The 27,635-nt window shown below is 40.4% G+C and overlaps 1 protein-coding gene across 5 annotated transcripts in view; it reads left to right on the forward strand.

The window, feature by feature from the left end:
- The first annotated feature begins 9,914 nt into the window (after positions 1-9,914).
- DERA (deoxyribose-phosphate aldolase) overlaps positions 9,915-27,635 on the forward strand; it is a 138,822-nt gene continuing 121,101 nt past the window's right edge. For all 5 annotated transcript variants that reach the window (XR_011076022.1, XR_011076023.1, XR_011076024.1 and 2 more), the window contains exon 1: positions 9,915-10,005. Coding sequence is in view for 2 of the 5 variants with exons in the window: in XM_068561343.1 (XP_068417444.1) it covers positions 9,975-10,005 (31 nt within the window). In the remaining 3 variants the exon portion in view is untranslated. The remainder of the gene's footprint in view (positions 10,006-27,635) is intronic.

Genomic DNA, 27,635 nt, shown 5'->3' on the forward strand with positions numbered 1-27,635 from the left:
TGCTTTGGTAGGGTTGTATATACCTTTCTTCCTCCTAGATTGGATAGGGATACTTGACCTGCCTTTTAAAAAAAAACTTTCAGAATAATGGCTTATTTAAATGATACTTGCTGGTTAAAAGAAAAAAAAAAAAAAGGCAATTCAGAAATAGCAGAAAGATAGCAGAAAAATCACTCAAAATCCCACTACCCCGAAAAAATCTATTAAAATTGAGTGAACATTAACACACATGAGTGTACCTCTGAATGTGTGTATGCAGATAGATAGGAAAGATTTTATAAAAATGGGGTAATTGTAGACCTGCAATGTTTGTTTTCCTTTATCCTTTTAAGTTCAGGTGGTATTCAAAAAGCCTTTTTTTTTTAACCAACCTTTTAATAAAATGAATCAACTGAGTTTAGATTTGTGATACATTTATTTTTTAATATGGAAGGAATATATTGAACTAGTAGTCTGGAAATACTTTAGAGAAATGAATAACATCTCTGCCAAATTGCTTTTTCTCTATCTTGTGAATGACCCTTGATAACTTTCCTTCAAAGGAATAACCAACCCAAAAATAAGTTTTTGAGGATTTCTGGTAAACTGGCAGAAAGCACAGTAGGCTGTGACTGCCTTAGAGGGCCAAGAGAGGTGTGTCGTGGGGAGAGGCAGCTGATAATTCACACAGGGTCTCACAGCATGAGGGTGTTTTCTTGTCAACTTGCTACGTGCCTGGTTCTCTGCTTTGCAGCAGCAGTATTGTCAGTGTACCACAGACTCTAATCCTCGTCTGACTTACCTTAAATACAGTTGAGATTTATATGCACCAGATTGGCATTTTGAAATCGCTTGGTATTTATGAAGTTTATGCCCAAAGGAAGTTTCTTCTATTCAGGTTTCATAAAAGTCAAAAGAAAATACAGATGCATACTTAACACCATCACTGGGTGGCATATAGCTTGAAATCTGTAACAGTTGTTTTAAGTTTATGAGTTGAAGCATTTCAGGCCATGGAGCTCTGTCATACCATAGCTTATGCTTGTGTGATTAGCGAGTTCATGTTGGTCAGATCTCTGGTTGACCGTACTGTATTAATTGTCAAGTTCTTAGGTTTTTAGATTCTGGTTACCCAGTCAAGTCATTTTAGGTTTTGGCTTTTGCCGGATTAATAAGAGTTGCTTATGATCGTTAGCTAAAATCAAGGTGTTGGCAGAGCTGCATTCCTTCTGGAAACTCTAGGAGAAAATCTGTTTCCTTTTTCCAGCTTCCAGAGGCCACTGGCGTTCCTTGGCTCGTGGTCCCTTTCTCCGTCTTCAAAGCTGGCCACATAGCATCTTCAAATCTCTGAGTCTCCTGCTACCCTCTTTCACTCATTAAAAGGACATTTGTGATTACATTGGACCCACCTGGATAAACTCCTCAGTTCAAGATCCTTAATACCATCTGTAAAGTCCCTTTTGCCATGTAAGGCAACATTCGCAGGTTCCAGGGATTAGGATGTGGACATTTTTGGGGGGCCATTAGTCTGTTTTCCAGACCTTCTAATGGTAGACTCCTATAGTAGAAATTTAGCAAAAAGTTCAAGTATATATATACGAAAATTGCATTTGTCAAAGTCTCAAGTGTCCTGCGTGTTTCTAACCCAGTGGTCACTTTTCTATTCTCATCTTACTAAGCCTTCAGCAGCATTCAATAGTTGTCTACTTCCTTGTTTTTGAAATACTTTATATTTTTCACTTCTCTGCAACTTCTATCACACTCCTGGTTTTACTTAAATCTTTCTGACTGCTTCTGAATTTACCAATTCCTCCTTTTCTGCTTCAGGTCTGATCCGTAGTTTCTAGCTCTGCTCTCCAAAGGGTAAACTCATTGTGGGATTCAGTGTTTTCTGAAATCTTTCAAATTCGTATATCCAGCCTGCTGCCCTGAGCACCAGAGTTTAATGGCATAGTTGATGTTCTACCTTAACCTTTAGTAAGCATCTAAGACTTACCTGTGGAAAACAAATCTTAATTTCTCAACCAAACCTATTTCCCCCTCAACTTGTTACCCATTCTGATAATGGGCACTGCCTAAACTGAAAGACGTAAAGTCCTTGAGTCTGTTCTCTTATCCCTATTTTTAGTCTATATGTAAATCCTGTGGGTTCTCCTGAGTCTGTGCTTGCCTCATGTCCACTGTTACCACCCTAGGCCAGGCTCCCTCTATTTCTCACGTAGACTGCTGCAGTGCCTTCCTAACTGTTCCCTCTTGCCCCTACTCCCTCACCCTGCCCTCATGCCATCCATTTTCTACACAGTAGGAAAGGTAATTGCTTTAGGACTAGAAGAGGCTGAGTGTCTTGTTTAAATCCGTAGTGTCTTCCTATTATACCATGTTTTTACTATTTTCTGACTCTTGCTGCCTTTATGACTTTTCATTTTTCCCTTGCTTGTACTGCTCTAGCCTCAGTGGCTTCATTTCACAAGGCCTTTTCACTTGGCTTGCTATTTCTGCTACTTGAGCCACTCTTACTTAAATATATGCATGGCTGACCCTTTCTTGTGATTCAGGTATCAAGTCCTGTGACCCTCTTGTCACTTGCTATTTTGCCCTATTTTATTCAGAGTTGTTACCAGTCTGAAATTACCTCGTATGTTTTTTGTCTTCACCAATATTGCTTTGCTTAGAAAGGTGGCTGGTATATCATAAGTGCTCAATAGATGTTGAAACAAGTCCCTAAATGAGCACCAGATCTTACCAGACCAGTAAGATGATTTTTCAGTTATTCAGCAGACCGTCCTCTCCCCTGAAGAGTCAGACGTGGCCGGAACCTACTCAAAGCACTTGCCTCTCCAGTGAATTCATGTACAGCTTCATCGGACTTGAGATCCAATAAACTAGGAGGACTTCAGCTTGTGTGATACAGTCTCCCCATCTCCACCCTGCTTCCCATTCCATTCTTCCTCTGGCGCTTCCTCTCTATGTCCTAACGTCGTGGTAGCTCAAATCCTGCCTAAGTTTTAGTAATTTACCCTATGAATCATTGCATCTCCGTGTCATCTAGAGGTTTCTTCTAAGAAACCAGGATTGAGTACAGTCAATTCTCTTGAGAAATTTTCGTGTCAGTAAAGAAAAGTTGAACACATTGGTTTTAATGTCTACAAAATAGTAAAGATGTACCATAATAACTTAAAGGTTACATGTTTTAATAGTTCAAATTCAATGGAATTATTCATTTAGCTGCCTGTTTTTGAGACCAAGGTGGAGGCAAATGGATGTAACTGTTCAGGATGGAGCAACAAAATGGGGAATTGAAAATGCAGACCAAGGGAAAATATTTCTCTTGTAGGAACCTTATGTTTTACACCTGAATATTTTCAGACAAACAGTGATTCTGCTGAGTTACATGTGGGTCTCACACTAGGGGGATTCCTGAAGAAAAAGAATTACTGGAGCAAGGACATTCTCAGACAGGCTTAGCTTTTCTTTGCTTAGCTATAGGAATGCACAATTGCCAGTGTGACAGTGTCACCTAGATCAGTGTGACTTTAAAATCAACAGAGTTCTTGAAGAAACAAATGAGGCATCTAACAAATTTACCTGTGGAAACAAGGCCGGAGTGTGCATCTAAATGATAGCTAATGAACAGTAACCATACTTCATAGGTTGAATCACTTTATATAATTAATGAGAGAATGGAATTTGGTCAAGTGGAAAATAACTGGTTAAAGTTTACAGATGTGTGTAGAAATAGTATTTATTAAGTGCCTTATGTTAGATTTTCTGCTTGGTTTTAAAGTACTGTTACTTTTTTTTTAATATATTTTATTTAATCCAGTATATTTTATTTATTTATTTTTTTAAATTTATTTATTTATTTTTGGCTGTGTTGGGTCTTCGTTTCTGTGCAAGGGCTTTCTCTAGTTGCGGCAAGTGGAGGCCACTCTTCATCGCGGTGCGCGGGCCTCTCACTATCGCAGCCTCTCCTGCTGCGGAGCACAGGCTCCAGACGCGCAGGCTCAGTAGTTGTGGCTCACGGGCCTAGCTGCTCCGCGGCATGTGGGATCTTCCCAGACCAGGGCTCGAACCCGTGTCCCCTGCATTAGCAGGCAGATTCTCAACCACTGTGCCACCAGGGAGGCCCGAAATACTGTTACTTTTTAATCTCTCCAATAACCCAGTGGAGATAGGTAGTATCTCCATTATACATATGGGAAACTATTTCAGAGGTTAAATGACTTGTCTAATGAGTTTGGCTTCAAAGAAATAGTTGGAACAGTAAGTGTGTGGTCTGTAGGTTATATTGCCTGGGTTTGAACAGATTTGGTGGGGAGGGATCAAATAATTGATGGAATGGGCTTAACTCATACGAAGCACTTAATATTAGCTAGTGTTATGTATTTATCAGTGATTCCCCAACTTTGGGATTTGGTGGAAAAATAGATAAAAAAGGCAGGGGGTGTTAGGTGGGGGTCGGTGGCAAGACTGAGTGAGTCTGCCTCTAATTTTGACAAGTGAGGCTATGAAAACATCTACCAGCACAATATTCATGAAAGAAAGGTCATTTTAAAATCCAAGTTGGTAGTGAAGGGCATAGTGTCAGGACTGTTCTTTAAATTGAATAAAACTTCATAAAAGATGCAGTATAATTCTTATTTTTCTTATTTCACCATGAAGTAGGAACTAGATGTTCTAGAATTCTCTCTGCAGTTCTGAATTTTTTTTTGTTTTTAAATAAATTTATTTATTTATTTATTTATTTTTGGCTGTGTTGGGTCTTCGTTTCTGTGCGCAGGCTTTCTCTAGTTGCGGCGAGCGGGGGCTACCCTTCATCGCGGTGCGCAGGCTTCTCATTGTCGTGGCTTCTCTTGTTGTGGAGCACAGGCTCCAGATGCGCAGGCTCAGTAGTTGTGGCTCATGGGCTTAGTTGCTCCGTGGCATGTGGGATCTTCCCAGACCAGGGCTCGAACCCGTGTCCTCTGCATTGGCAGGCAGACTCTTAACCACTGTGCCACCACGGAAGCCCCTGAAATATTTTGATTCTAATATTCGTGCTCTCCCCTAGTCCTCCCTGTTTCTACACTTTCCCCCATCCGATTTAGAAATACCGTTGACAATCCATAATCTAAGTGAATTTTTACCTAAGGAACCTGTGAGTGACTGCTCTAAGAAATCGTAAAGACTACAAGTCGAATAAAATTGGACTTGTTAAAACAGTGGGCACTATAAGAAAGTAGCACAAACAGTAATATACGATCATTCATCTAACAAATACTGTAGTAGGCCCTGGGCGTATGACCAAGCGAACACAAGTATTGGGTTGGCCAAAAAGTGCCTTCGGTTTTTAAGTAAAAAAAGACACAGTCTTCATTTTCACCAAGAACTTCATTGAACAATGTATTCACCCTTTTGTTCCACTACCTTCTGCCATTTTTCAGGCAACTTTGTAATTCCATCTTCCCAAAACTTTTTATCTTTTTGAGCAAAGAACTGTCCCAGCTGCCTTTTACAGTCTTCCAGGGAATTGGAGTTTTTTCCATTAAGAGAATTTTGTAAAGGCCGAAATAAATGGAAATCCGAAGATGCAACATCTGGTGAATATGGCAGATGAATCAGAACTTCTCAGCCAAGCTGTAACAGTTTTTGCCTGACCATCAAAGAAACATGCGGTCTTGCATTATCCTGATGGAGGATTATGTGTTTTCTGTTGACTAATTCTGGATGCTTTTCGTCGAGTGCTGCTTTAAGTTGGTCTAACTGGGAGCAGTACTTGTTGGAATTAATCGTTTGGTTTTCCAGAAGCAGCTCATAATAGAGGGCTCCCTTCCAATCCCACCACATACACAACATCACCTTCTTTGGATGAAGACTGGCCTTTGGTGTGGTTAGTGGTGGTTCATTTCACTTGCCCCACGATCTCTTCCGTTCCACATAATTGTACAGTATCCACTTTTCATCGCCTGTCACAATTTGTTTTAAAAATGGAACATTTTCATTACGTTTAAGTAGAGAATCACATGCAGAAATATGGTCAAGAAGGTTTTTTTTTGCTTAACTTACGTGGAAACTAAACATCAAAGCGATCAACATAACCAAGCTGGTGCAAATGATCTTCAATGCTTGATTTGGATATTTTGAGTATGCCAGCTATCTCCCACATGGTATAACGTTGATTGTTCTCAGTTAATGTCTCGATTTGATCACTATCAACTTCAACTGGTCTACCCGACTGTGGAGCATAGACCAGGGAGAAATTCACAAACTACTTTGGACACGTTCCATCAGTCACAGCACCTTCTCCACACACTGCACTAATCTTTTTTTGTATTTCAGTTGCATTTTACCTTTCTTGAAATAATAAAGCATATTATGCAGAAAATTTTGCTTTTCTTCTTCCATCTTCAATATTAAAATGGGTAGACAAAAATTCACCAATTTTGATGTCTTTTTTTAAACGCATGCTGATAGGACAGCTGTCACATACAATCTAACAAAATTGTTTTTTTTTAAATTAATTTATTTATTTTGGCTGCGTTGGGTCTTTGTTGCTGTGCACGGGCTTTCTCTAGTTGCGGCGAGCAGGGGTTACTCTTCGTTGCAGCGTGCGGGCTCTAGGCGCGCAGGCTTCAGTAGTTGTGGCACGCGGGCTTAGTAGTTGTGGCTCACAGGCTCTGGAGTGCAGGCTCAGTAGTTGTGGCGCACGGGCTTAGTTGCTCCGCAGCATGCGGGATCTTCCTGGACCAGGGCTCGCACTCATGTCCCCTGCATTGACAGGCGGATTCTTAACCACTGAGCTACCAGGGAAGTCCCATAAAATTGTTTTGTATGAAGTTAAAGACAACTAAGTGCTACTAGGGCCATCTTACGGAAAAAACTGAACGAACATTTTGGCCAACCCAATAGTTCATGCCCTTTGGCCTTTAACTTTTGGATTATTCCTGTCTCCCAGGCCAGGTATGTCCTTGAGGTTTCAAGATAAATATGACATATTCTTAGAGCTTTAATTTTCACTGAAGGAGAAGTGGGGGTGGGAAGATAAGTAATTTATCTGGTAACTTTTTATTTAAAAACATATCCACAAAAAGGAATGGCATGCAAAATGGGTTAAAAGAATATAATAAAGACAATTTTCCCCTTGTAAGAGCCAGTTTGGTCTTTAGCTCCAGATTGCGTGCATAGTTTCTCTGCCTCTAGGTTGGTGATTCTTTGCATTTAGCTTGCATAAACATGATCTGAGGGAATCTTAAGAATACAGATTCCAAGGTCCTAGAGATTCTGATTCAGTAGGGCTGTGGTGAAGCCTAGAATCTGTTTCAGGAAAAAAACTTTTGGGAGATTCCAATGTAGTAGTGGTCCAAAGAGCTGAGAGGCCTTACCTTAAGGATGGATACTTCAGAAAGCAATAAATTTAAAAGGGAAGTCCACAAAGTGAAACTTAGCAACATTTCTTCATTAAAAAAAACCTCACTTTTTGCATTCCATCCCTACTGTCTCTGAATGCTGCCAATTTGACATACGTTCAAACTGTAGAGATTAATTCCAGATTAGTACTGTGCAACAGGCCAGTTTTAGAAAAAGTCCTTGAGAAATTCTTGTCAGATATATTGCAAAAATGTTTGCTAGAGGAGGCTGTCCTAATTCTGGTTTTCCAACTAAGGATCTCACAGCTGTTTTGGGTTTGTTTTAACACATTTACATTATCCATGAATGCATAATGAATGGCTTGGAACCTGGCTTAGAGTTGTTGTCTGCCTCTAAAAAATAGAATTCCATTTATTGTCTTTGTATCTTTTAGGGATTTCAGGCCTCTCCAGCCAAAGATCACCAGGAATAAATTTGGGTTTACTGACTTGCTGCAGTAAGGGAGAATACTCACCAGGGGAACTGTGAGGTGTCTCAGTTAGAGGGTGTCAGAAATGACATAGGATTTGGGCTTGTGTTCGGTGATTTGGGGAAAGTTCAAGGAAGTGGGCCATTGCTCTCCATTGATGCTGGCAGGAAGGGGTGATAATTCCGACAGGGCATTTTCATTCTTATCTAAAATACAAGAAGAATGGGGTGAGGCTAAAACTGACAAGTAAAGAAGTGACAGTCGCTTAGCCAGGATTAGGGGGCTGTTTGGTCATTTTTGTGGTTTGGACAATGTTCATTTTTTGTGTTCAGACGTGATTACAAGGGGTCTTGTTTTTGTTGATTTATCAGGGACACAGTGGCCTTGCCTGATGTTGGTGTTCTGTGAAATTGTTTTATGTTCTACTGGGGAACACGGTGGTCTAGCTGTGAATGCTAGGCCAACACGGGGCTTTCAGGGTGAAGATAGAAATAGGTAAAATGCTATTATATAAATGAATGGGATGTAGACATTTTCAAAATGTTTGGCAATGGCTTTGTGCTGATAAGGCTGAGAGGCAGCTACGTGTGGGGGGAAAAGACTGGGATTACCTTTCCTATGTAGCCTATAATTGCTGTGTGAAGCTGACAGTAACATTCGTAGCTTCCATTTGTTGAGCACCTACTATGTGCCATGATGTGTGTTGTACTAGATGCTTTACACATGTACAACACCTTTGCAAGTTAAATCTATTTTGAACATCCCCATTTTACAGGCAGTAACATTCCTGGAACCAGCTAGTCTTTAGGTGGAATTGCTGGTGTATTGAGATGGACCCGTTTGGAGTCTGCTCCTTTACACCAGGATGCCTCTGTTCATAACTTTGGTGTCTGTAGGTAGAGCGATGGAGATACAGTACATACTTGGCAGGATTGTTCTGGGATTCGAATGCTACCATCTCTCTGAAAGTACCTAGCATGGTAACTGGCTCATGGTAAACAAGCCGTAACTAAGAGATTTCCTTCTTTCAGCAGAGTGGAGCTGTCTCTGACCGTGAGTACAGAGTTGATTAGTAGCCTGTGTTGAGTGACTCCAGACAACTTTAACCTCCTGCTCACAAAAAAAGTCAGGCTGAAAAAATTCTTAGTACCACAGAATCAGAATTTTAGAGCTCCAAGATGTTGTCAAAGGACTTCCCTGGTGGCGCGGTGGCTAAGAATCCGCCTGCCAACGCAGGGGACACAGGTTCGAGCCCTGGTCAGGGAAGATCCCACATGCCGCGGAGCAACTAAGCCCGCGCGCCACAACTACTGAGTCTGCTCTCTAGAGCCCGCGAGCCACAACTACTGAGCCCACGTGCCACAACTACTGAAGCCCGCGCGCCTAGAGCCCGTGCTCCGCAACAAGAGAAGCCACCGCAATGGGAAGCCAGCGCACCGCAACGAAGAGCAGCCCCTGCTCGCCGTAACTAGAGAAAGCCTGCACGCAGCAACGAAGACCCAACGCAGCCAAAAATAAATAAATAAATAATTAAAAAAAAAAAGATGTTGTCAAGGTGCTTTCTTACAGATAAGGAAAATGAAGCTTAGAAAGGCAGTTGATGGCCCAGTGTCACAATCGCTGACAGAGCAAAGCTGAGACCCCAGTTGTTCCCACTCCTAGGCCCCCTGGTTTTTCAGGCCACAGAGTTGCTTCTCTTCAGGAAGCCAAGCGTAGAAGTCACAGGGCACCGGGCCCCAGTTTGCTGGTTGGCCGCCCTTACCAGGCTAAGGGATCACCGCTCCCGTTTCAGGTGTGGGGTCCTCGCGCTCTGGTCTCAGGCAGTAATTGGAAGGATCCTCTCCCTTCTTGTTCTGCAATCCTACTGTGAAAAGTCTCCAAATGCTTTTATTCAGTACAGTCAGCAACTTAAGGGTTTCACCACGAGTTCTGGCAGCATGATTTGCGGGAGTTAGTACGCGAGTTCCGCACCCGGTGGAGAAGACCGAGGAACGCTCGCAGCGGATTTTCCCGGCAGAGAAAAGAACCCGGGATCCCGCCTCCGCGGCCCGGCCGGTGGCTCCGCCCCCAGAGCGGAGGGGGCGGGGCGTGCGGCGCGCTCGCGCGCGCGCGGAAGCAGGAAGGGCAGAGCTAAGGCGGGCGGGCGCGTGGGAGCCGGCGGTGCAGTGGTGGCCCAGCCATGTCGGCGCAGCAGCGGGGCACGGAGCTCGGTAAGGGCCCGCGGTCGCTCCCTCCCCTCTCCGTTGCTCCCAGTCCCCTGTCTCTTCGAGCCTCGCGCCGCCCGGTACCCTGGCCAGGGGTCCCCGTGTCGCGTGTTCCCCAGGGCGGGAGGCGCAGGCTCGGGGGGCCGCACCTGGGAGAAACAGCCCTTGCGCACGTGGACCCCGCAAGCCTTGACTCCCAAGCCTTATATTTATAAGCGGAAGGAATGGGAAAGGATTAGACTTTTATCTTCCAACTCATTAGCTCACCTGGTTGCGAAGAACAGCAACAACAAAAAACCCGCAAAGACCCCCAAACAAACCAGATGAAAACCTCCCTTCCACGCTCCTAAGAATTATCTTGTGCGATTTAATGCCGGGTTTCCAGAGGTAATTGTTAACACAGCCGTATCCCCAGAGTGATCGTGCTGTTGGAAAAGTTGTCTCTGGACTATATAACTTAATGTAAATTGTATGATTTTTAGAAGTACGGCGACTTCTAAAAGTGCTTGGATTATTTCGCCATTTATTTCATTTCATTGGTGTTCTAAAACATTTCTGGCAAGAAAACTTAGTTTTGATTTCCCAAAATGTGAAAAATTTGTAATTCAAACATAGCAAAACCATGATGGAGCCAAAGGTTAAGGATCTCAGTTTAAGTATTATAGCTTGCATGTCGGTATCCTGGATCTTCAGTTTAGCTCTGTGACTTTGGACAAATAATCACTCTGTGCTTAAATTTCTTAATCTGTAAAATGATTATAATAGTAGCACTTAACCTCATAAAGTGGTTTGGAGATTAAATGAGAAGATGTTGTTTGGCACATTGTGAGTACGTAGTGAGTATATAATAGTATCATATATATATATATATATATATATATATATAGTAAGTATATAATAGTTTACTAGGTACTCACAATGTACCAAGTAAGTATGTACAGTAATAGTATTAAAAGGAGAGTTCTGTTTTTAGGGGCCAGTTTTGAGAAAATTAGCTATAAATTGTATGTAAGTCATACGGGTACACTTTCTTCTTTAAAAGTGACTGTTTTAATTGGAGTCTAGGCTTCATGAGATGGTCCAGAACTTTTGTCGAATGGTAAGAGCTTGTCTTTATAAAGGCAGGTGATTTCCTCACCAAACTGATTCTCCTTTACTCACTGCCCTTTAGCAGGTTATATTTTAAACTCTAGTTCTATCTTTGGAATGTGGACTTTAGTATAGTAATAAAGGAGTTCCCTAGATTGGAAGATCCAGAAAGATGATGGGCGGGGGATAGGGTTGGGCTGTAGTTCTTAGTCACCTTGGTATCTTCAGGGTATGGCTGTGTGACTTTGTTCGCCATTTGATGCACTGTTATTTCCCCAAAACTTAGCAGTTTATTTTCCTTTCAAGAAACACAAACCTTTTTCTCTTTCTTTTTCTTATTGAGGTATAGTTGACATAGAACTTTTTTTACTTTATTTGCAAGAATTAGAATTACGTCCATTCATTTGTTGAAAAGTAACATTATAGACAAAAATCAATTGCTATGTAGAATAATAGTAAATGTGATTTTTATGCAGCTATTTAAATGATCATAGTTTTGTTTTATTCTCTTTGTTTAAATAACATCAGGTATATTTCAAGGGTGTTTTTCCTTCATTGGTATTAATCATTAATCCAGACAGAGATTTGGCCTAAAATGCTAAAATAAATTATTTGAAATATTTATGTACTAGGAAAAAAAAATCATTCAGTATTAATTTATGCAGTTTATTAGTTGATGCCTTTTATAGAGTTTTCTAATTAAAAGTCTTTTAAAATAAACACTTTCTTAAAGAAATAAACTTTTATTCCCTTATTACGAAGGAATTCATGTTTATTGTAAAAATTTTAGAAAATACAATTAGAACAAAACTAAAATTATTACTGATACAGTCACTAATTTATATTGTAGTGCATGTATGTACTTCTAGTTAATAGACTTTTTTTTTTTTAATAAATAGGTTCATTTGAGACTGAATCTGACCCTCATGATAAAACCTTCAAGGAAAACATTCTTTTATGGACCCATTGGACATGAGAAAGAAAGAACAGACCCTCTAATGTTCATTTTTATGTCAGTGTTTAGTGATCAATCCTATCTGTTTAAGATATTTTCTACTTAAAACATTAGTTTCTGATTTTCTCCAACTTATACATAAAGCTAAAAACCTCTTTTTCTTTGGGCAGTGTTTGCCGTTAAGTGGGTAGGTGACAGCTGTGTCCTCCTATGGAGAAGGCTTGACCAGTTTGGAATCAGAAGGAAGAAGAACACTAAATCTGGTCTAGCTCCAGCCTGTGGCTTTGGCCAGGCTACTTGCTTTATTTGAACAGTAGATCAGCGGTTCTCAGAGTGTGGTTCTGGGACCTACAGCATTAACATTAGGTGACAGCTCATTAGAAATGCAAATTCTCAGGCCACATTGATCTCTTAATGAGTCAGAAACTCTGGGGGTGAGGCCTGGCATTTTGGGTGGTTTTGAAGTGGTTCTGAAATGCACTCAGATTTGAGAACCACTGGCTTAAAGATCTTTATGGCTCTATGGAGTGCTTCTGGCCCTTTGCATTCTATTAAGATGGACCGATGATGTTCTTTTCTTTATTCTGCTAGATGCCTGTTAAGTTTTGCCTGAAATGTAGGTGCAGCAGGGGCAGTGATCTTTCTTTTCTTCATTGATGTATCCCAGGCAGTTAGGATAGTGTCTGGCACACGGAAGGCCCACAAACATGCCTGCTGAATGAAGGAGTGAATTTAGAACTACTCCTTGCTTGGGAGCACTGGGGTGTCCACCTGGGCCCTTGTGTGTGGACAGGGGCTGTTCAGTCTCTATCTTCTCCCTCTTTTCTGAATAACGTTACAATTCAATTTTGTTACTTCTGTCTTTAAAGAGACCTCGAGAGGCTTACGAAGGATGTTGGCAGTGTGGCTTCCTTTCAAATGTGATTTTCTTTGGAGGCATCTGGAAAATGGGGGTGTTGTGTTAGGTGACTTCTAAGGGTCTCTGCTCTGTATCTGTCTTTATATCTGTAAGGTCTTGTGTACAGAAAGGAAATTTTCAAAGATATCTGAAAAACAGAAAAAAACTAATTGAAAACTGATTTTTAAGTGGGACGGGATGGGGACAATTCTACGAATTTCCTGTGTTGCAGTAAAAAGAGATTGTTTTAGGCATATATCCACAATTGGAATGATCAGGGACCATGATTACTGAGGAATGTTTTGCTCCGTAGGGGCATTTTTTGTAATCCAAGTCGGAACAAACAGAAGGGGCAGTTTATTTGCTTAAAATACAGATAAACGAGATCAGTTTTGGATTAGTTGCCAAACCAAGAAGCAGGACGGGATTTTGTATTTTACGAAGCACTGTTATTCATCCAAAAAATAGTTATTGAGTACCGACTGTGAACTGGGTAGTATTACCCTGGGCTCTGGGGATACAAGACGGACAAGGGTAGTCCCTGCCTTCACAGAGCTATGTCCGATCTCTAGCTGGGAATCGAGCCAAAACTACAATTAAAATAAGTGCAAATGTGATATGCAGTTACTTTCCATTTATTTTTGTCTATTTAAGAAATTAGATAGTTGTGCCTAAACTGTACCTTAAATGAGTTGCCATAACAGAGTTCTGGCCCTCTTGGCATTGTAACTTTTATTTTCCCTTTAAGAACTTAGATAAGAATCAAAATGTAAGGAGCTCATTTCTGCCACTTGTGCTAAGGCGTAACTTTGGTGTAGAATGCTTCTGATTTTGGTGGTGGTGATTTTTCCACTGCAAAGTTATCTTAGAAAAGTTAAAAAAAAATTTTTTTGACTGGAATCTTAAACTTTAAAGTTAGGCAAAGCATGGGTTGCTTGCACGATAGTTCTTTATTTAACACTAGACACTATGCCTAGGTGCTGGGTGTAATGATGGTGGTTACCATAGAGCTTTAGTTTTGTGCCAGGTACTATACTGAGTGCTTTTTGCATTATCTCATTTAGTCTTCACCACAGCCCTGTGAAGATTTTATTATGATCTCTGTTCTACAGATTTGCAAACTGAGGCATGGTTTGGTGCTAACACTACGTGCTTCCCCACTGCAGTTGGTCTATTGGTGCTGCCTGGGGCACTCGATCTGTGATGTAAGAGAAGGCAAGTCGATAGCTAGTGAATAATTTTACTGTGACTTTCTTAGCTTTGATTTGCCTGTGTCTATGTGAAAGATTTTTGTTTTATTGCCATAACCTACATCTTTTTTTTTTAACTTTTTATTTTATATTGGAGTATAGTTGGTTAACAATGTTGTGTTAGTTTCAGGTGTACAGCAAAGTGATTCAGTTTTATATATATATATATATATATATATATATATATATATATATATATATATACACATACACACACACGTATCTATTCTTTTTCAAATTCTTTTCCCATTTAGGTTGTTACATAATATTGAGCAGAGTTCCCTGTGCTATACAGTAGGTCTTGTTGCATAACCCACATCTTAACCATTGCAATTTGTCTGGGGGAAGATGAAGTTTATCCTGAGGGAGAATGGAAATATCCAAACTTTGGTGGATTGTGAGAGTAGGCTTAGATGTAACTGAATAAGAAACTTTCTGGGGTGGCATCTTAAAGCCAGCCTTCCTCTGGGATTTCTTCAGGTAGGTGTGCTGACGTGCCTCAGAGCGTCATGGGGTGGGGACCTGGGAGTGAGCTCCAAGCGGTCAGGGTGTTTTTTTGTTGGTTGGTTTGTTTTCTTTTTCTTGTCTCTTTGTAGTTTTGAAAACCCCAGCTCTCAGACACTAGAGTGTTTGGGCTTACTTTGGCTTCCTGGGTTTAAAAACCAATCCTGTCTCTTGATGTGATCTTTAGGTGTAGAAAGAAAAAGAAAGAAAGAAAGAAAGAGAGAGAGAGAGAAAGAAAGGAAGATCGAGAAAAATTTTGATAATTATGTTTTGTTGATTTGAGGTGACTTTTTTGTCTTCGTTTTTTGTCTTTTTTTGGTTTGTTTTTTTGGATTTCTAATTTTGGGACCTCTTTTTGTAGTTTCCTGAGAACTGGAATCTCTTTAGTTATAAACAAGGCAGTTTAAGGAGTCTATAGATTTCAGGTGAGAAACAACATGAATTATCTTTCCAGAATCCCTTTTGTTGTTTATTTTTTGTGAGACAGAAGGGCATTGAAGATTAGGTAAGAATAGAATTAAAAATTCTTTAGATTTCTTCAGGAGATTTCCCAAGTGGAGTTAACTGGAGATTTCTTCTTAACTGTAAAATTGATTTGTGCCATATTTTAAATTAGTGTGGATTTTATATCTGAATCCAATATTTTTTCTCTTTAATACTTAGTATATGTATATTTCTTGAGGTTTAATGTGATACTTTTGCAAACATTACCTCTTTTAATTCTCCCAGTAATCCTTTGGGGTGAGTTGTTATTTTCACTTCATAGGTAATGATTCAAATCCAGAACATCTGAGTACAAGTTCTTTATTCTTTGCTTTACACCATAGCTGCCTCTGTGTGTATATGTAATATTCTAGGTACTAGGGAAGAAAGATAATATGAAAATAATTATTTTTATGTAATTCTGATCTTACACATGATGAATTTATTATCTTCCACTGAGTACAGGTATCCCACTGCACTTGGTTACCTTACGCCACTTCACTTATGAAATGCCTGCATTAGTACCTGTTTTTACTAACGGAAAGAAATTCAAAAGAATTTTTGCTTTTACAGAAAGTTATTAGACCTACTAACATAGGTCTTCCATAAAAGCGAAATGGCATAATGAGAACTTTCGGAGAGTGGGTGATACTTTTCCCTTTGTGCCAGTTCGGCTTACCAGAGGTTTCCTAGGAGCCCTCTACTTTCAGGTAGTAGGGGAAACCTGTATTGATTATAAACCAGAATAACAAAAGTTTTTTGCTGTACTCTTTTTTTCTTTTTAACTTTAAAGCAATGTCAAACTTTTAGGAAAGTTGTAAGTGCAGTAGAAAGAACTTTTTCCTTTGAACCACCTGAGGAATACGGTTGACTGACACGATGCGTCACCACCCCTGGATACTTGAGTATTTCCTATGGGTAAGGGCAGTTTCCTCAAAGGCTGCAACAACCCTGCAGTCCTCAAAGTGAGACCTTTAACATGGATACATTATTACCATCCAATCCACCAACTTCATTCACATTTGGCCAGTTGTCCAAACAATGTTTTTTATTTCAAAAAGATCCGTTTCACAATCATATGTTGCCTTTAACTGTCGTGTCTTTTTAGTCTTCAGGCTGAAATGATTGCTCAGTGTTTCATTGACTTTTGCAGCATACGGGCCAGTTATTTTATAGGATGTTCCTCCGTTTCTGTTTGCAGTGTTTTTTTCGTGGTTAGATTCAGATTATGCATCTCTGGCAGGAATTTCACAGAAATGATGCTGTGTTCTTCTCATTGCATCCTGTTAGGTAGCACATGATATTGATTTGTCTCATTATTGATGGTGTTCATTTTGATTATTCGATTAAGGTCCTGTCTTCTAGGCTTCACCACTGTAAAGTTACTTTTTAACCTTTGTAATTCATGTGTATTTTGTGTGGTGGTACTTTGAAACTATTTAAGTACCCTGTTTCTCTGCAGATTTTCAATTTATTTATGTTTGTTTATATTAGTATATATTTGAGGTTTCCTATTTTTTCCAAATGGGTTGTAATTGTTACTATTATTATTTGATATTCAAATTGTTTAGATTTGGCTAAGGGGAGCCCCTTCATCTTGGCTTCTCTCTCTTTTTGATGTGTACCATTATTTTTGAAGTACTTCATTCTTTTTTGGCTTAACAAAGTGTCCCAGGCTTATCTTATACTTTCCCTGCCCCAGCACTAGAGTCAGCTCTTTCTCCAAGGAATGTTTCTTTCAGTGGATAATCGTATTTAGATGCCAGGATCTGGGCGGTAGGTATGCTCATGGTGACTGGAATGTCTCTGCTCCTAAGCCCCTTACTCGGTAGAGCTAGAGAATGTGTACACACATACACCCACACATTTACTTCTGTTAACTGTCTACTTATCATCTATCTATATCTCTCTATATAGGGAAAACCATGAGTTCAGACTGATTCCTCCAATTCCAGTACAGTACCACGGATTTGTTCCATTTTTCTCTCTTTGCATATTTGAAACCCTTCACAGGCTGGGCTCTACATACTCCACGGCCAGTAGACATTCTTCTTGACTTACTCAGGTTCTGACACTCTGAGCTGGGTACCTTCATCCAGCCTGGGCTCCGCCTGCCTGCATCAGGCTGCTGCCCACATTGATACCCCCCAGCAGGTCTATGGCTCTCTGGACCAGGCTGCCCATCCATGTAGATAGCCTCCTTTTCCTGCTTGTCTCGACTCCCACGTCTGGCTACCCCGTCCCTTCGTGTAGACACCCTCTGTGTTGCCATTGGACTCTGGCCTACCCTCCCGTGCTTAAGTGCCCCCCTAGCTTGTTGGGCTCCCATAGCCCACTCTGGGCCATAGTGATTCCCCCTCCTGACCTGGCTCAAATGACTCCCACCCTCCCAGGGTGGGGGGTTAGGACAATTGTTTAGGAGGGGGAGGGGACCAGAATACATTTAAAAAATTTATTCTTATGTATTATAAACTTATACACATTTTAAAAAAACCAAAAAAAAAAAAAAAAGTAGAGTTCCTGCTGTTCCTGGCACTGGTTACTTGTTGCTCATGGTAACGGCTGGGATACCAGAGTGACCATAGCCTGGTCTCTGCTTTCCTGAAGCTCACCGTCAACGCAGGGACACTGTCGTGTACGTCATCACAGGAGGATGCAGGTGACCATATAGAAGGAATCAGATTGGAAAGTGATGGAGGAATTTACAGATAGTCCAGGGGAGGTTTTTGGAAAGGATGGTTGTGACAGGGAGTAGTTTCTGCAAAGGAACTTACCCAGAACAGCCTGGCATGTTTCATTAACTATAGGAACCCAATTTTCAGATTTCTAGTGTAATCTTCTCATTCTGTAGTGGCTAACAGTAATATTTTAGTGAAGAAAGAAGAAAAAAAACCCTTCGTATTCTACGTATGAAATTCATCCACAGAGTCAATATAATGATCATGTACGCTTTTAGGTTTTAAATTGGGCATCCTTTTCTGAACTCGAACTTTGATTTTACCTTAGAAGATTTTTACCATTTGCTTATAAACATGAATGGTGAGGCTGTGTTTTATTGTTCTGATACTGTTTTGGTAAACAGAAAGAACTATAATCATGTGGGTTTGTTGTATAATTAAATTAAAAGTTTTCCATGGTGCCTGCTAATTAAAAAAAAAAACTTTTTTTTTTTTAAAGCATCTGAGCTCTGTGGATTTTAATTGTTAGGAGGGAAGGCGAACTTCAAGCGCTCATTTGAAATGGGATACCTCTGCTGGGAAAGAAAGACTAGTCAACGAGACAGCGGAGAGAGCCTTGGAGGATGCGATTTAGACGCGTCACTAGAAATTGTTTAAGTGGAGAGCGCTGGCCCTTTTAAAACGCTGCCTGTCACTGGAGGATTGGGTCACCTTGAAATGTGTTCATCTTTGAGTTAAAGGCATAAAAAGGCACTTTGAAATTTTTCAGTTAACTTTGGTGTGTGGTGTGTGTGCATCTGTGGATGTACCTTTCCTCTGCCTGCCTCAGCCATTAATAGTCATTTCCCTGGAAACCAAAGTGGTCGCACGAGAAGGATAAATGTTTCATCTCTGCTCCAACAAACTATACAGATTTTTAAGTGTTGAGACTCTCCTGGGTTGCAACTTCTGTCTTTGTAGAGTCAGGCCTACTTCCCCTAAAGCAAAGTCTGAGATAAGAGCAGCCTCTGGTAATTACTTCCTAAAAAGGTGCCGCTTAAGTGGTGCTTTGGTTCTCTTGGAATGTGGTTAATAATGTCAAGATTGTGGTGTTTAATGTCTGGTAAAAATATCCAAATTAACTGCTCTTGTAATTCAGATTCAGGTAAGCTTTGCAACTGAACACCTAGTGGACACAACTCCTGCCCCATGGCCACAAGGCAGGGGTATGTTTGTGGGTGTGTAAGTGTGTGATTTCATTCAATGTCTAACATTTGGCATTGAACTAGGTGTCTGGCATGTTTAAGGTCTGCAGACTATTATCTCTGATGTAGAGATCCTTGTATAAACATTACTTAGGAATATGTCAAACACTGTTTCCTAGGGAAATAAATAGTGTCCGCATTTATAAAGCTACCTCTTTTATTTTTTTAAACATGTCACAGTTTCACAGCAGGAAGCCATCTTAGGTATCAGTCTCACAGATAATACCTTGTATTACAGACGAGTAAATGGAGACCTAAGGAAGGTAAAGCTTTGGTCACAGGGGCTGGTTAGAGGCAGTACTGGACTTGAGACTCAGGCTCTGTCTTTGCTGATTTATTCCAATAGATTGCGTTACCTCCATTTACCGTTAGCTTTGTAGGAGCTTGGCTGGGCTCTGGACCTGAATCAGGATCACCTGAGATGCTTGTTAAAAATGCAGATTCCTGAGCTCCACAATAGCTTTCGTTACCCATATGAAAGGAGGAGCCTAGGAATCTACATTTTCACAAGCTCCCCAGATGGTTCTCATGAACACTGCAGATTTAGAACCCTGCAGTAAGCCAGAGTGACCCAGATCAATTAGAGTTTCAGAGAATCTTCCATTACTATATTCAGTTGGCTTGTATCCGCGGGTTCCGCATCCCTGAAGGGTTGATTGTACTGTGCCATTTTCTGTAAGATATTTGAGCATCCATAGATTTTGGTATCCGTGGGACTCCCGGGACGAATCCTGTGGATACCGAGGGACGACTGTATTACTTTTTTGAGAAATCCTTTCTCTGTCACTTTTACCTTGACTTTAATATCTTTTGTATGTCATAGTTTTTTGTATTTGGTTACCAAAGCTTCTGTAAGCAAATTTGGGGAGAAGTTAGCCTTTTATTTTCTAGTTGAAATATGTCACCAAACGTGCAAAGCATATTGTGAAGGCATATTGGAAAAATCAGGAGTGTAAGGCAGTTAAATAGGTGTATATATCTGAAAAGTGCATTGTGTCTGAAATGGAGCATATTTTATTCAAATAATGCCAGTGGCTAAATGGAAAAATATAGTCAAACAGTGGTCCTGATGATGATTTTGGAAACTTATCCGAGAGTATCTTCTCCATGGTCTCAGAGACTGGAGGGGGAAGACCCTAAAGATCCCAATACCCGCAGATGTGATATTGTCTACCAGAAAGAGTAATTTAGTTAATTTTCTGGTAGGAGAAAGAACATATTCATATCTCCTTGGAGATTATTAAGTTTGTGTTGTGGACTCAGGGAGGAAGGGGACAATCCTCTATATATTTGTATTTGGCAAAGTAGCTCCAGCTCTGTCTATTTTGGCGTTTTGAGGGGAGATTTTTTTTTCTTCTTCAGTATTTAGGGAGAAACTGAAATGCTTCTGATAATTTTCCAGAGAAACAAGAAATGTATTTTAGTCTTGTATCTTTATAAGCAGAGTTTATTTTCCTTTTTCAAAAAGTTTTGACTCTTCAGGAGGTAATTATTACTATACTCTCAAACCCTTCCATCCAGCACGTATATGTAGAGTACCTAGTGCGCACTCAGCACTATCCACATCTTTGTGAAAGAGACGAGGGCCATAGAAGTTGGGAGGCCCCGGCCTTGAGAAACTTCTCTTCATCAAACTTTGAAGTGTCACTGGGAAAGCACAGAGCTTTACTCTTGCCAAGGAAAGCAGACTTTGCTCATCCTTGGGATATGCAGTTGCCCTGTTTCAAACAATGAACCCATCAACATTGTATTGATATTTATTACTAACATTTAAAAATACTGTGGGGAATCTCTCGCGTGAGGCAGAGATCGCATATGGGTTTTATCAGTGAAAACACCTCATGGATCTGGCTCCAGGAAGAAAAAAATCACAGTTTCATTCTGCATATGAGTATTGTTTGACTGGTTGTAATATTATGCCAGTAATTACATAAAATAGAGAAGCTGTGGGACTTAGTGATTATTAGCATGTAGAGTCTAGACAATGGGCATTGGTGCTAATAATACAGAAGATGCCTCAGAGAAAAAGCAGACTTCTCTCTGCTTCTGAAAGAGAGTTAAATTGTTTTGGTGCCGACAATAGTACATTTACAGGTCAAGTGAAATCAGGCATCCTGTGGAGTGAATGTCGGGGGATCTGTACTTGGCCATGTATGCTTCACCCAGTGCATTGTGGTTTATCAGGAAAGGATACAGGATTGGGACCCAGGCATTTTGGTCCTTTCTCTGACAGCATCTGGCCATGTGACCTTGGGTAGGGGACTCCAGTGCCCTGGCTTGTGCTTTCCAAATCGGTGAAACAGACATATGACAATGTTCGTTGATCTGTTGTAACAAATGTGCCACTCTGGTGGGGGACGTGGATAATGGGGAGGGTATGCCTGTGTGGGGCGGGGGGTAAATGGGAAGTCTCTGTACCTTCCACTCAGTTTTGCTGGGAACCTCAAACTTCTCTAAAGAGTGAAGTCTATTGAGAAAACAAAACAAAATACAGACACATGATCTCTGAGAGTCCTTCTGGTTCTGAAGTTCTTTGAGTCTTCTGGTCATTACTTAGAGTTCCCATTCTGTGGAACTGTAGGTCTGCGATGGTCTCTGCGCTTGGAATTCATACCTTTCCCTCCTTCTCCGGTCATCACAGTCCTCCCGGGCTTTCAAGGCTCTAAGTTCCAGTGGTCAGTTTTTATCCCCCCCTTTCTGTGATGATTGGACATAATGAAATACATTATTATGTATTTTCTTTCTCTCTAGATGTTTCATGAATGTACATCTGGACTTCACAAGTCTTTCATGCAAGCAGAGCCTTTTATTTTGTATTCATTCCTCTGCATGGCAGAGTATTGATCATAGTCTTAGTGTTTCATTCATAAAAAGTACCTTGTAGATTCACCTCTTCCTCTTTTCTTCTATTCCTACACTTTGCTCATCCTATCACATATCTAAGTCATGACAGTGGTCTTTCTCATCTGCCCCAGGAAAATCCATATTTGATTAAACTTTTCCTTATAGCTGTTTGTTCAAGTAGAACAAATTACGCTTATCTTCTCATATTTGCTATTTTGATTATTTGGCTCCTTTAGGATGTATTTCCATTTCATGAAAAATAAAAAATCTGACTTAGTCAAATTAATGTAATTGCGGTCTTTAGTAGAAAGGTGTAATTGAATTGGGGGGACAATCAAATAGTGCTCTCACCTACTGTATGGCTCAGGGAACTCTGCTCAATATTATGTAACAACCTAAATGGGAAAAGAATTTGAAAAAGAATAGATACATGTATATGTATAACTGAATCACTTTGCTGTACACCTGAAACTAACACAACATTGTTAATGAACTATACTCCAATATAAAATAAAAAGTTATAAAAAAGCATGAATCCTTTTAAGTAACTGAACCATATATTAAAAAAAAAAAATAGTGCTGTCAGGAGGTGATGAATGGGTTTAGCCACATAGGAATTCTTACAAGACTGGAAGTGGAAATGTCTGTTACAGTCTGTTAAAGTTGCATGTCAAATAGTTGAATTAAGTAAATATGCTTTTCACTCTAAAGATTTTATATACGGCATCGTAGAAATAGCTTGGAATCATAGAGACCTGTTTGAATCTTAGCCCAGACATGTGCTGTGTGTCCTTGGATAAAGATTTTATATATGGCATCGTAGAAATAGTTTGGAATCATAGAGACCTGTTTGAATCTTAGCCCTGACATGTGCTGTGTGTCCTTGGATAAGTACTTTAATCTCTGAGGTTCAGTTTCCTCATCTATAGAATGGACCTGTTGTCTTCGTGGCAGAATTAGTGTGAATATTCAATGAGAAATATAGTTACATCACGCTTAACTTGATGAGTGACCAATCAGTGGTAGCCATTATTCCAGTAATCTTCTGAAAATACAGCTTTCATTATTTCATCTCCTCTGTTAAAGGCTTGCTTCATTTCCTCTGCTGTTCACCACTCATCTCCCGAGGTCCTTTGCCTTGTCCTATGGCACCTACTGACTTCTGTCCTGTGTTTGCATGTTGTAGTGCTGCTTTATATAATAAGCTGCTCGAGGGTAGGTGTTTGTTGGGTCTGTGTGTCCCTCGTATTACATAGAACAGTAGTTTTCATGGTGCCTGTAATTGTTTTTATTAGTGTTTGTTAAGTGAATGAATAAAGAAGCATTAGTGCCTTTTCTAGCAACTTAGAATGCCTGTTGTGCGAAGCCCAGACATTTTGCTCTCTCTCTTTGAGGATCCTGGATCATTTGGCCTGTTCCTGTTACCCACACCTTCCCCCTTGGAGGTCAAGCTTAAATCCCTCCACTGTCCTGAAACCTTTTCTTATTCTTCTTGTTTAGTAGATGTCTTTTAAATTATTTTGATTTTTTTTTTCTCTGTAACTTTGCTTCTCGCCATATTGATTACCTGTTCCTTAACACCAAAGATGATAACTCCTACATAAGAGGCATACCTATCTGAAAACTTTGGAAAATGAATCAGTGTGGAGGTTTTACTCTTTCAAAGTATGAATGAAAAATGTTTAAAATTTATACCATTTAGGACGAAATTTTCCTAAACTTAAGTATCTTTAAAAGATGTTTTTGCCTAATAGGTAGTATATAGTCATGATAGAAATTTAAAAAAATGTATAAATAGAATGAAATTAAACTTGCCCAGTATCATACCCGTGGAGAAGCAGAACTCTGAAGGTTTAGTCTCTGTGTGAAGTAGAGTGCACTGGGTAAAATTTAGTTGTTTTTTGGTGACTTGGAGGATCATCATTACAAGCAAGTAAGTCCTTATAAGTACTCTGTATTGTAAGTACTCAGTAAATATTAACTTTTAGAAATAAAAGGAAAAAATGGACTCCTGAGGCTTTTAGAGCCACTTTTCTCTGAAGTGCCTGGGCTGCTCTGCTTTTTTGGTTCGCTGAGTGTATTTTTAATAAAGTGTTTGATTCCTCTCGTGTGATCAGGATGTCAGTCTTCTGCTATGGAGATCTCCACCTTCTGATTTGCTGTTTTGAATATGCACTAGGCGAGAAACAAGAGCATCGAGGTTTCTAGAACTGTGAGAAAACTAAGAGCAAGAGGGTTCTGAGTGGAGGTTCCAGCAGCCTTCCCCAGTTGGGGTCTGCAAGAGAATTAAGCCTTAATGCCCTAAGGCATCCATCATGTATAATGAAACAGTTTTTCTCTGATGCATTTGGAAGGGTACTAGTTCTCTCCTGGGAGGAATGAGAAAGTAGTCATTCAGATTTATTATTTGTTCTCTGGTTCAGATGAGGAACTGTGGTTAAGAAAGGCTAAGGCTCTCCAGTGAGTCGGGTGCATAAACGCCGTCTGTGATGCTGTGAAATCTCTATTCACAGATCAGAGCCCTTCTCTTTACTTAGCCTGTGCTTCTTGCTGGCATGCCAGAAAGGTACAGTTGCTGCTTGCCTGATTTTTTTTTTAAAAACAATAGTTAGTTTATCTCATGGCACCAGTTCTGTGTTGGGCTCCTGGAGTGTTCTTAATAAATATCTGTTGACAGACCAATTGATTGTTTTTTACCTTTTTATTATGAAGGTTTTCAGACATTCACAGAGATGGAGAGATGGCGGTAATGAACCATATACCTATCCCGTAGATTCAACAGTCATAGTTTGCCACATTTGCTTTACTAGTCCCCCTTTTTGCTATAGTATTTGAAAGTAAATCCAAAATGACATCATACCATTTTGCCCCTACTACTTTGATATATATCTCTAGAAAACCGCATTGTTACAGAACTACTTGATCATTATCATGCTAACAAAGATAAACTTGATATGCTTAGAATATTTTGAAAGGTAGATGCTCTTGCTTTCATGAATATGGTACTATGAATACCATTACAATAAAAGTTAATGTTGATTGAGTCCTTAAAATATACAAAATCATATAGCTAAGTACATGCATTAGCCTGTACTTTCTTCCTCCCAACAATTTTATATAGTCAGTACCATTTTTATCCTGATTTTACAAAGTGAGGGGGCTGGGTTTTGAGAGGTAAGGCATCTTGCCTATAATCGTATAGCTGGCAAGAGTGGTGGGCTGGGACTCAGCCCTAGTCTGTGTGACTTGGAAGACTGCTCTTAACCTGAGAACTACCTTGCCTCTTTATATACTTATTTTTAATATTTCATACTTATGTTTGTTATTCTTCATATAACCTCACATTCCATATATGACCAACTGCTAATTACCAGTCTTAATTGGAAACCAGTGAAGGTAGACAGGAAATCTATAGATAATCTCCAAATGTTATTTTAATTAATAATTTTAACATTCTTACTCATTATTCCTCTTATATAGGGGTTTAAAAACAAGAGACAAAAAATTACTTTAAAATTCAACTTTTTATATATTTATAATTTGGATTATATGGTGGACATTGCCATGGGCAAGCAATGGGAACAGGAAAAGGCCAGGGGCCTAGAGCAACCTGTTTGGATCATTAACTCCTGGGTAATCAAGAGTCAACTGGTGTTGCGGATACCGCTTATGGAGCAGGGGAAATTCTGCCTCTGGGGCACCTGCCTACCTGCCTCTTGCTGTGAGCTTTCCCCTGAGCTGTCTGTTTGGAGGGTGCCTTTCCTCTTGTTTAAGAGCTGTCTGGGAGAAGAACAGAAAATTCCCTTCCCACCAATGTGTGAGAGATGGATGGTGTAAAGAGCCACTTTTCCTAGGAAAGTTACCTTTAATAAGTACCAAGGAATGACGGCTGTGCAATTTGAAACATTTAACTAGAGGGAACATTGGGTGGTGGGGGGCCTTCTTGCTATTCCCGACATCTTGCCATTTTGACTTCTGTCCACTCTGCTGGGTATAGTTGACCTTAACGTAAGTCTCTCAGTCTTCTAGGGCTGTAGCTGTTAAATCCTCCCCTGCAGACCGGAGTAGCCTTGTCTGCGAAACTTGGACCAGACCCAGCTCCTGTGGAGAGCTGACTCAGTCACGTGACTGCAACAGTGCTTCCAGTTCTGGAGCAGGCGGGGGGTGGGGGTGGTGAGGGGTGGATTGGGGAGGGGGTCTGTGTTCCTGGGGTGCACCCCCAGGGGGAATGCTTCCCGAGGAGCGTGGCTGCAGAGATGCTCTTGTAGAGCTGACTCAGCCTAACTTCCGAGTTGGCAAGTCTAATCACTTCTTGTTTAAAGTAGGGGTGCTGGTGCTTTCACGTTTTTGATGACTTGTCACAGAGCATCTCAAAGCACCGGCAAAACCAGCCCCCTCGTTAAAAACCTGTGCCACAAAAGAACTTCTTCCCGAAGAGAAATTGCAGAAGGCGATCAGGTGCTGCTGTGGGAAGCAGTGTTTTGAATCAGCACCCAGCACGTGGTGATTGCCACTCGAATTCCATTTTGGACAGAGGTTCCCAGGCAGTGTTGGCAGTCACGGTGCTCCGTAATGTGACGGGGTTGGTTTGTTGGTCTTGGAAGGCAGTGTCAACTGGAGCCCTGTCTGCTTACAGTCAGGGTGTTTTATTTTATTTTTTTTAACATCTTTATTGGACTATAATTGCTTTACAGTGGTGTGTTAGTTTCTGCTGTATAACAAAGTGAATCAGCTATACGTATACATGTATCCCCATATCCCCTCCCTCTTGCATCTCCCTCCCACCCTCCCTATCCCACCCCTCTAGGTGGTCACAAAGCACTGAGCTGATCTCCCTGTGCCATGCGGCTGCTTCCCACTAGCTATTGATTTTACATTTGGTAGTGTATGTATGTCCATGCCACTCTCTCACTTCGTGCCAGCTTCCCCTTCCCCCTCCCCGTGTCCTCAAGTCCATTCTCTACGTCTGCGTCTTTATTCCTGTCCTGCCCCTAGGTTCTTCAGAAGCTTTTTTTTTTTTCCTAGATTCCATATATATGTGTTAGCATACGGTATTTGTTTTTCTCCTTCTGACTTACTTCACTCTGTATGACAGACTCTAGGTCCATCCACCTCACTACAAATAACTCAATTTCATTTCTTTTTATGGTTGAGTAATATTCCGTTATATATATGTGCTACATCTTCTTTATCCATATTTTAGCACATGTTAGATGCCTGCTGTTTTAGGGGTACACCTACATCCCAAGCTCCTTCTGCATGTGTTTAAATATATGTATTTAAACATAGATAAAGGCATTACTGGAGAGCGGGCGACTGTGGTATGTAGGGATGTGGAAAGCGTTTGATATTTTCTGCAAATAAGAAGGTAGTGAGAAGGTGATAGAAGGCATGTATGGTACGTACAGTAGCTATGCAATAAATGTTTATTTAAAAAATTTTTATTTTTCTTTCAAAACTTAGTTCACTTTGGGTTCAAAGGTTGATCTCTTGTCCCAGTTTGAGAATTTGGGTATGTAGTTCGAGACCACCCAGATTAAACTTTTCTGCAAATAAATATATATGTTGGGAAGTATAGCCTTTTATTTATTTTTTTTATTTTTTTCTGGCTGCGCCGCACGGCATGTGGGATCTTAGTTCCCCAACCAGTGATCAAACCTGGGCCCCCTGCAGTGGAAGTGCGGAGTCCTA

This window comes from Eschrichtius robustus, chromosome 13 (genome assembly GCF_028021215.1).
Source record: "Eschrichtius robustus isolate mEscRob2 chromosome 13, mEscRob2.pri, whole genome shotgun sequence".
NCBI lineage: Eukaryota > Metazoa > Chordata > Mammalia > Artiodactyla > Eschrichtiidae > Eschrichtius > Eschrichtius robustus.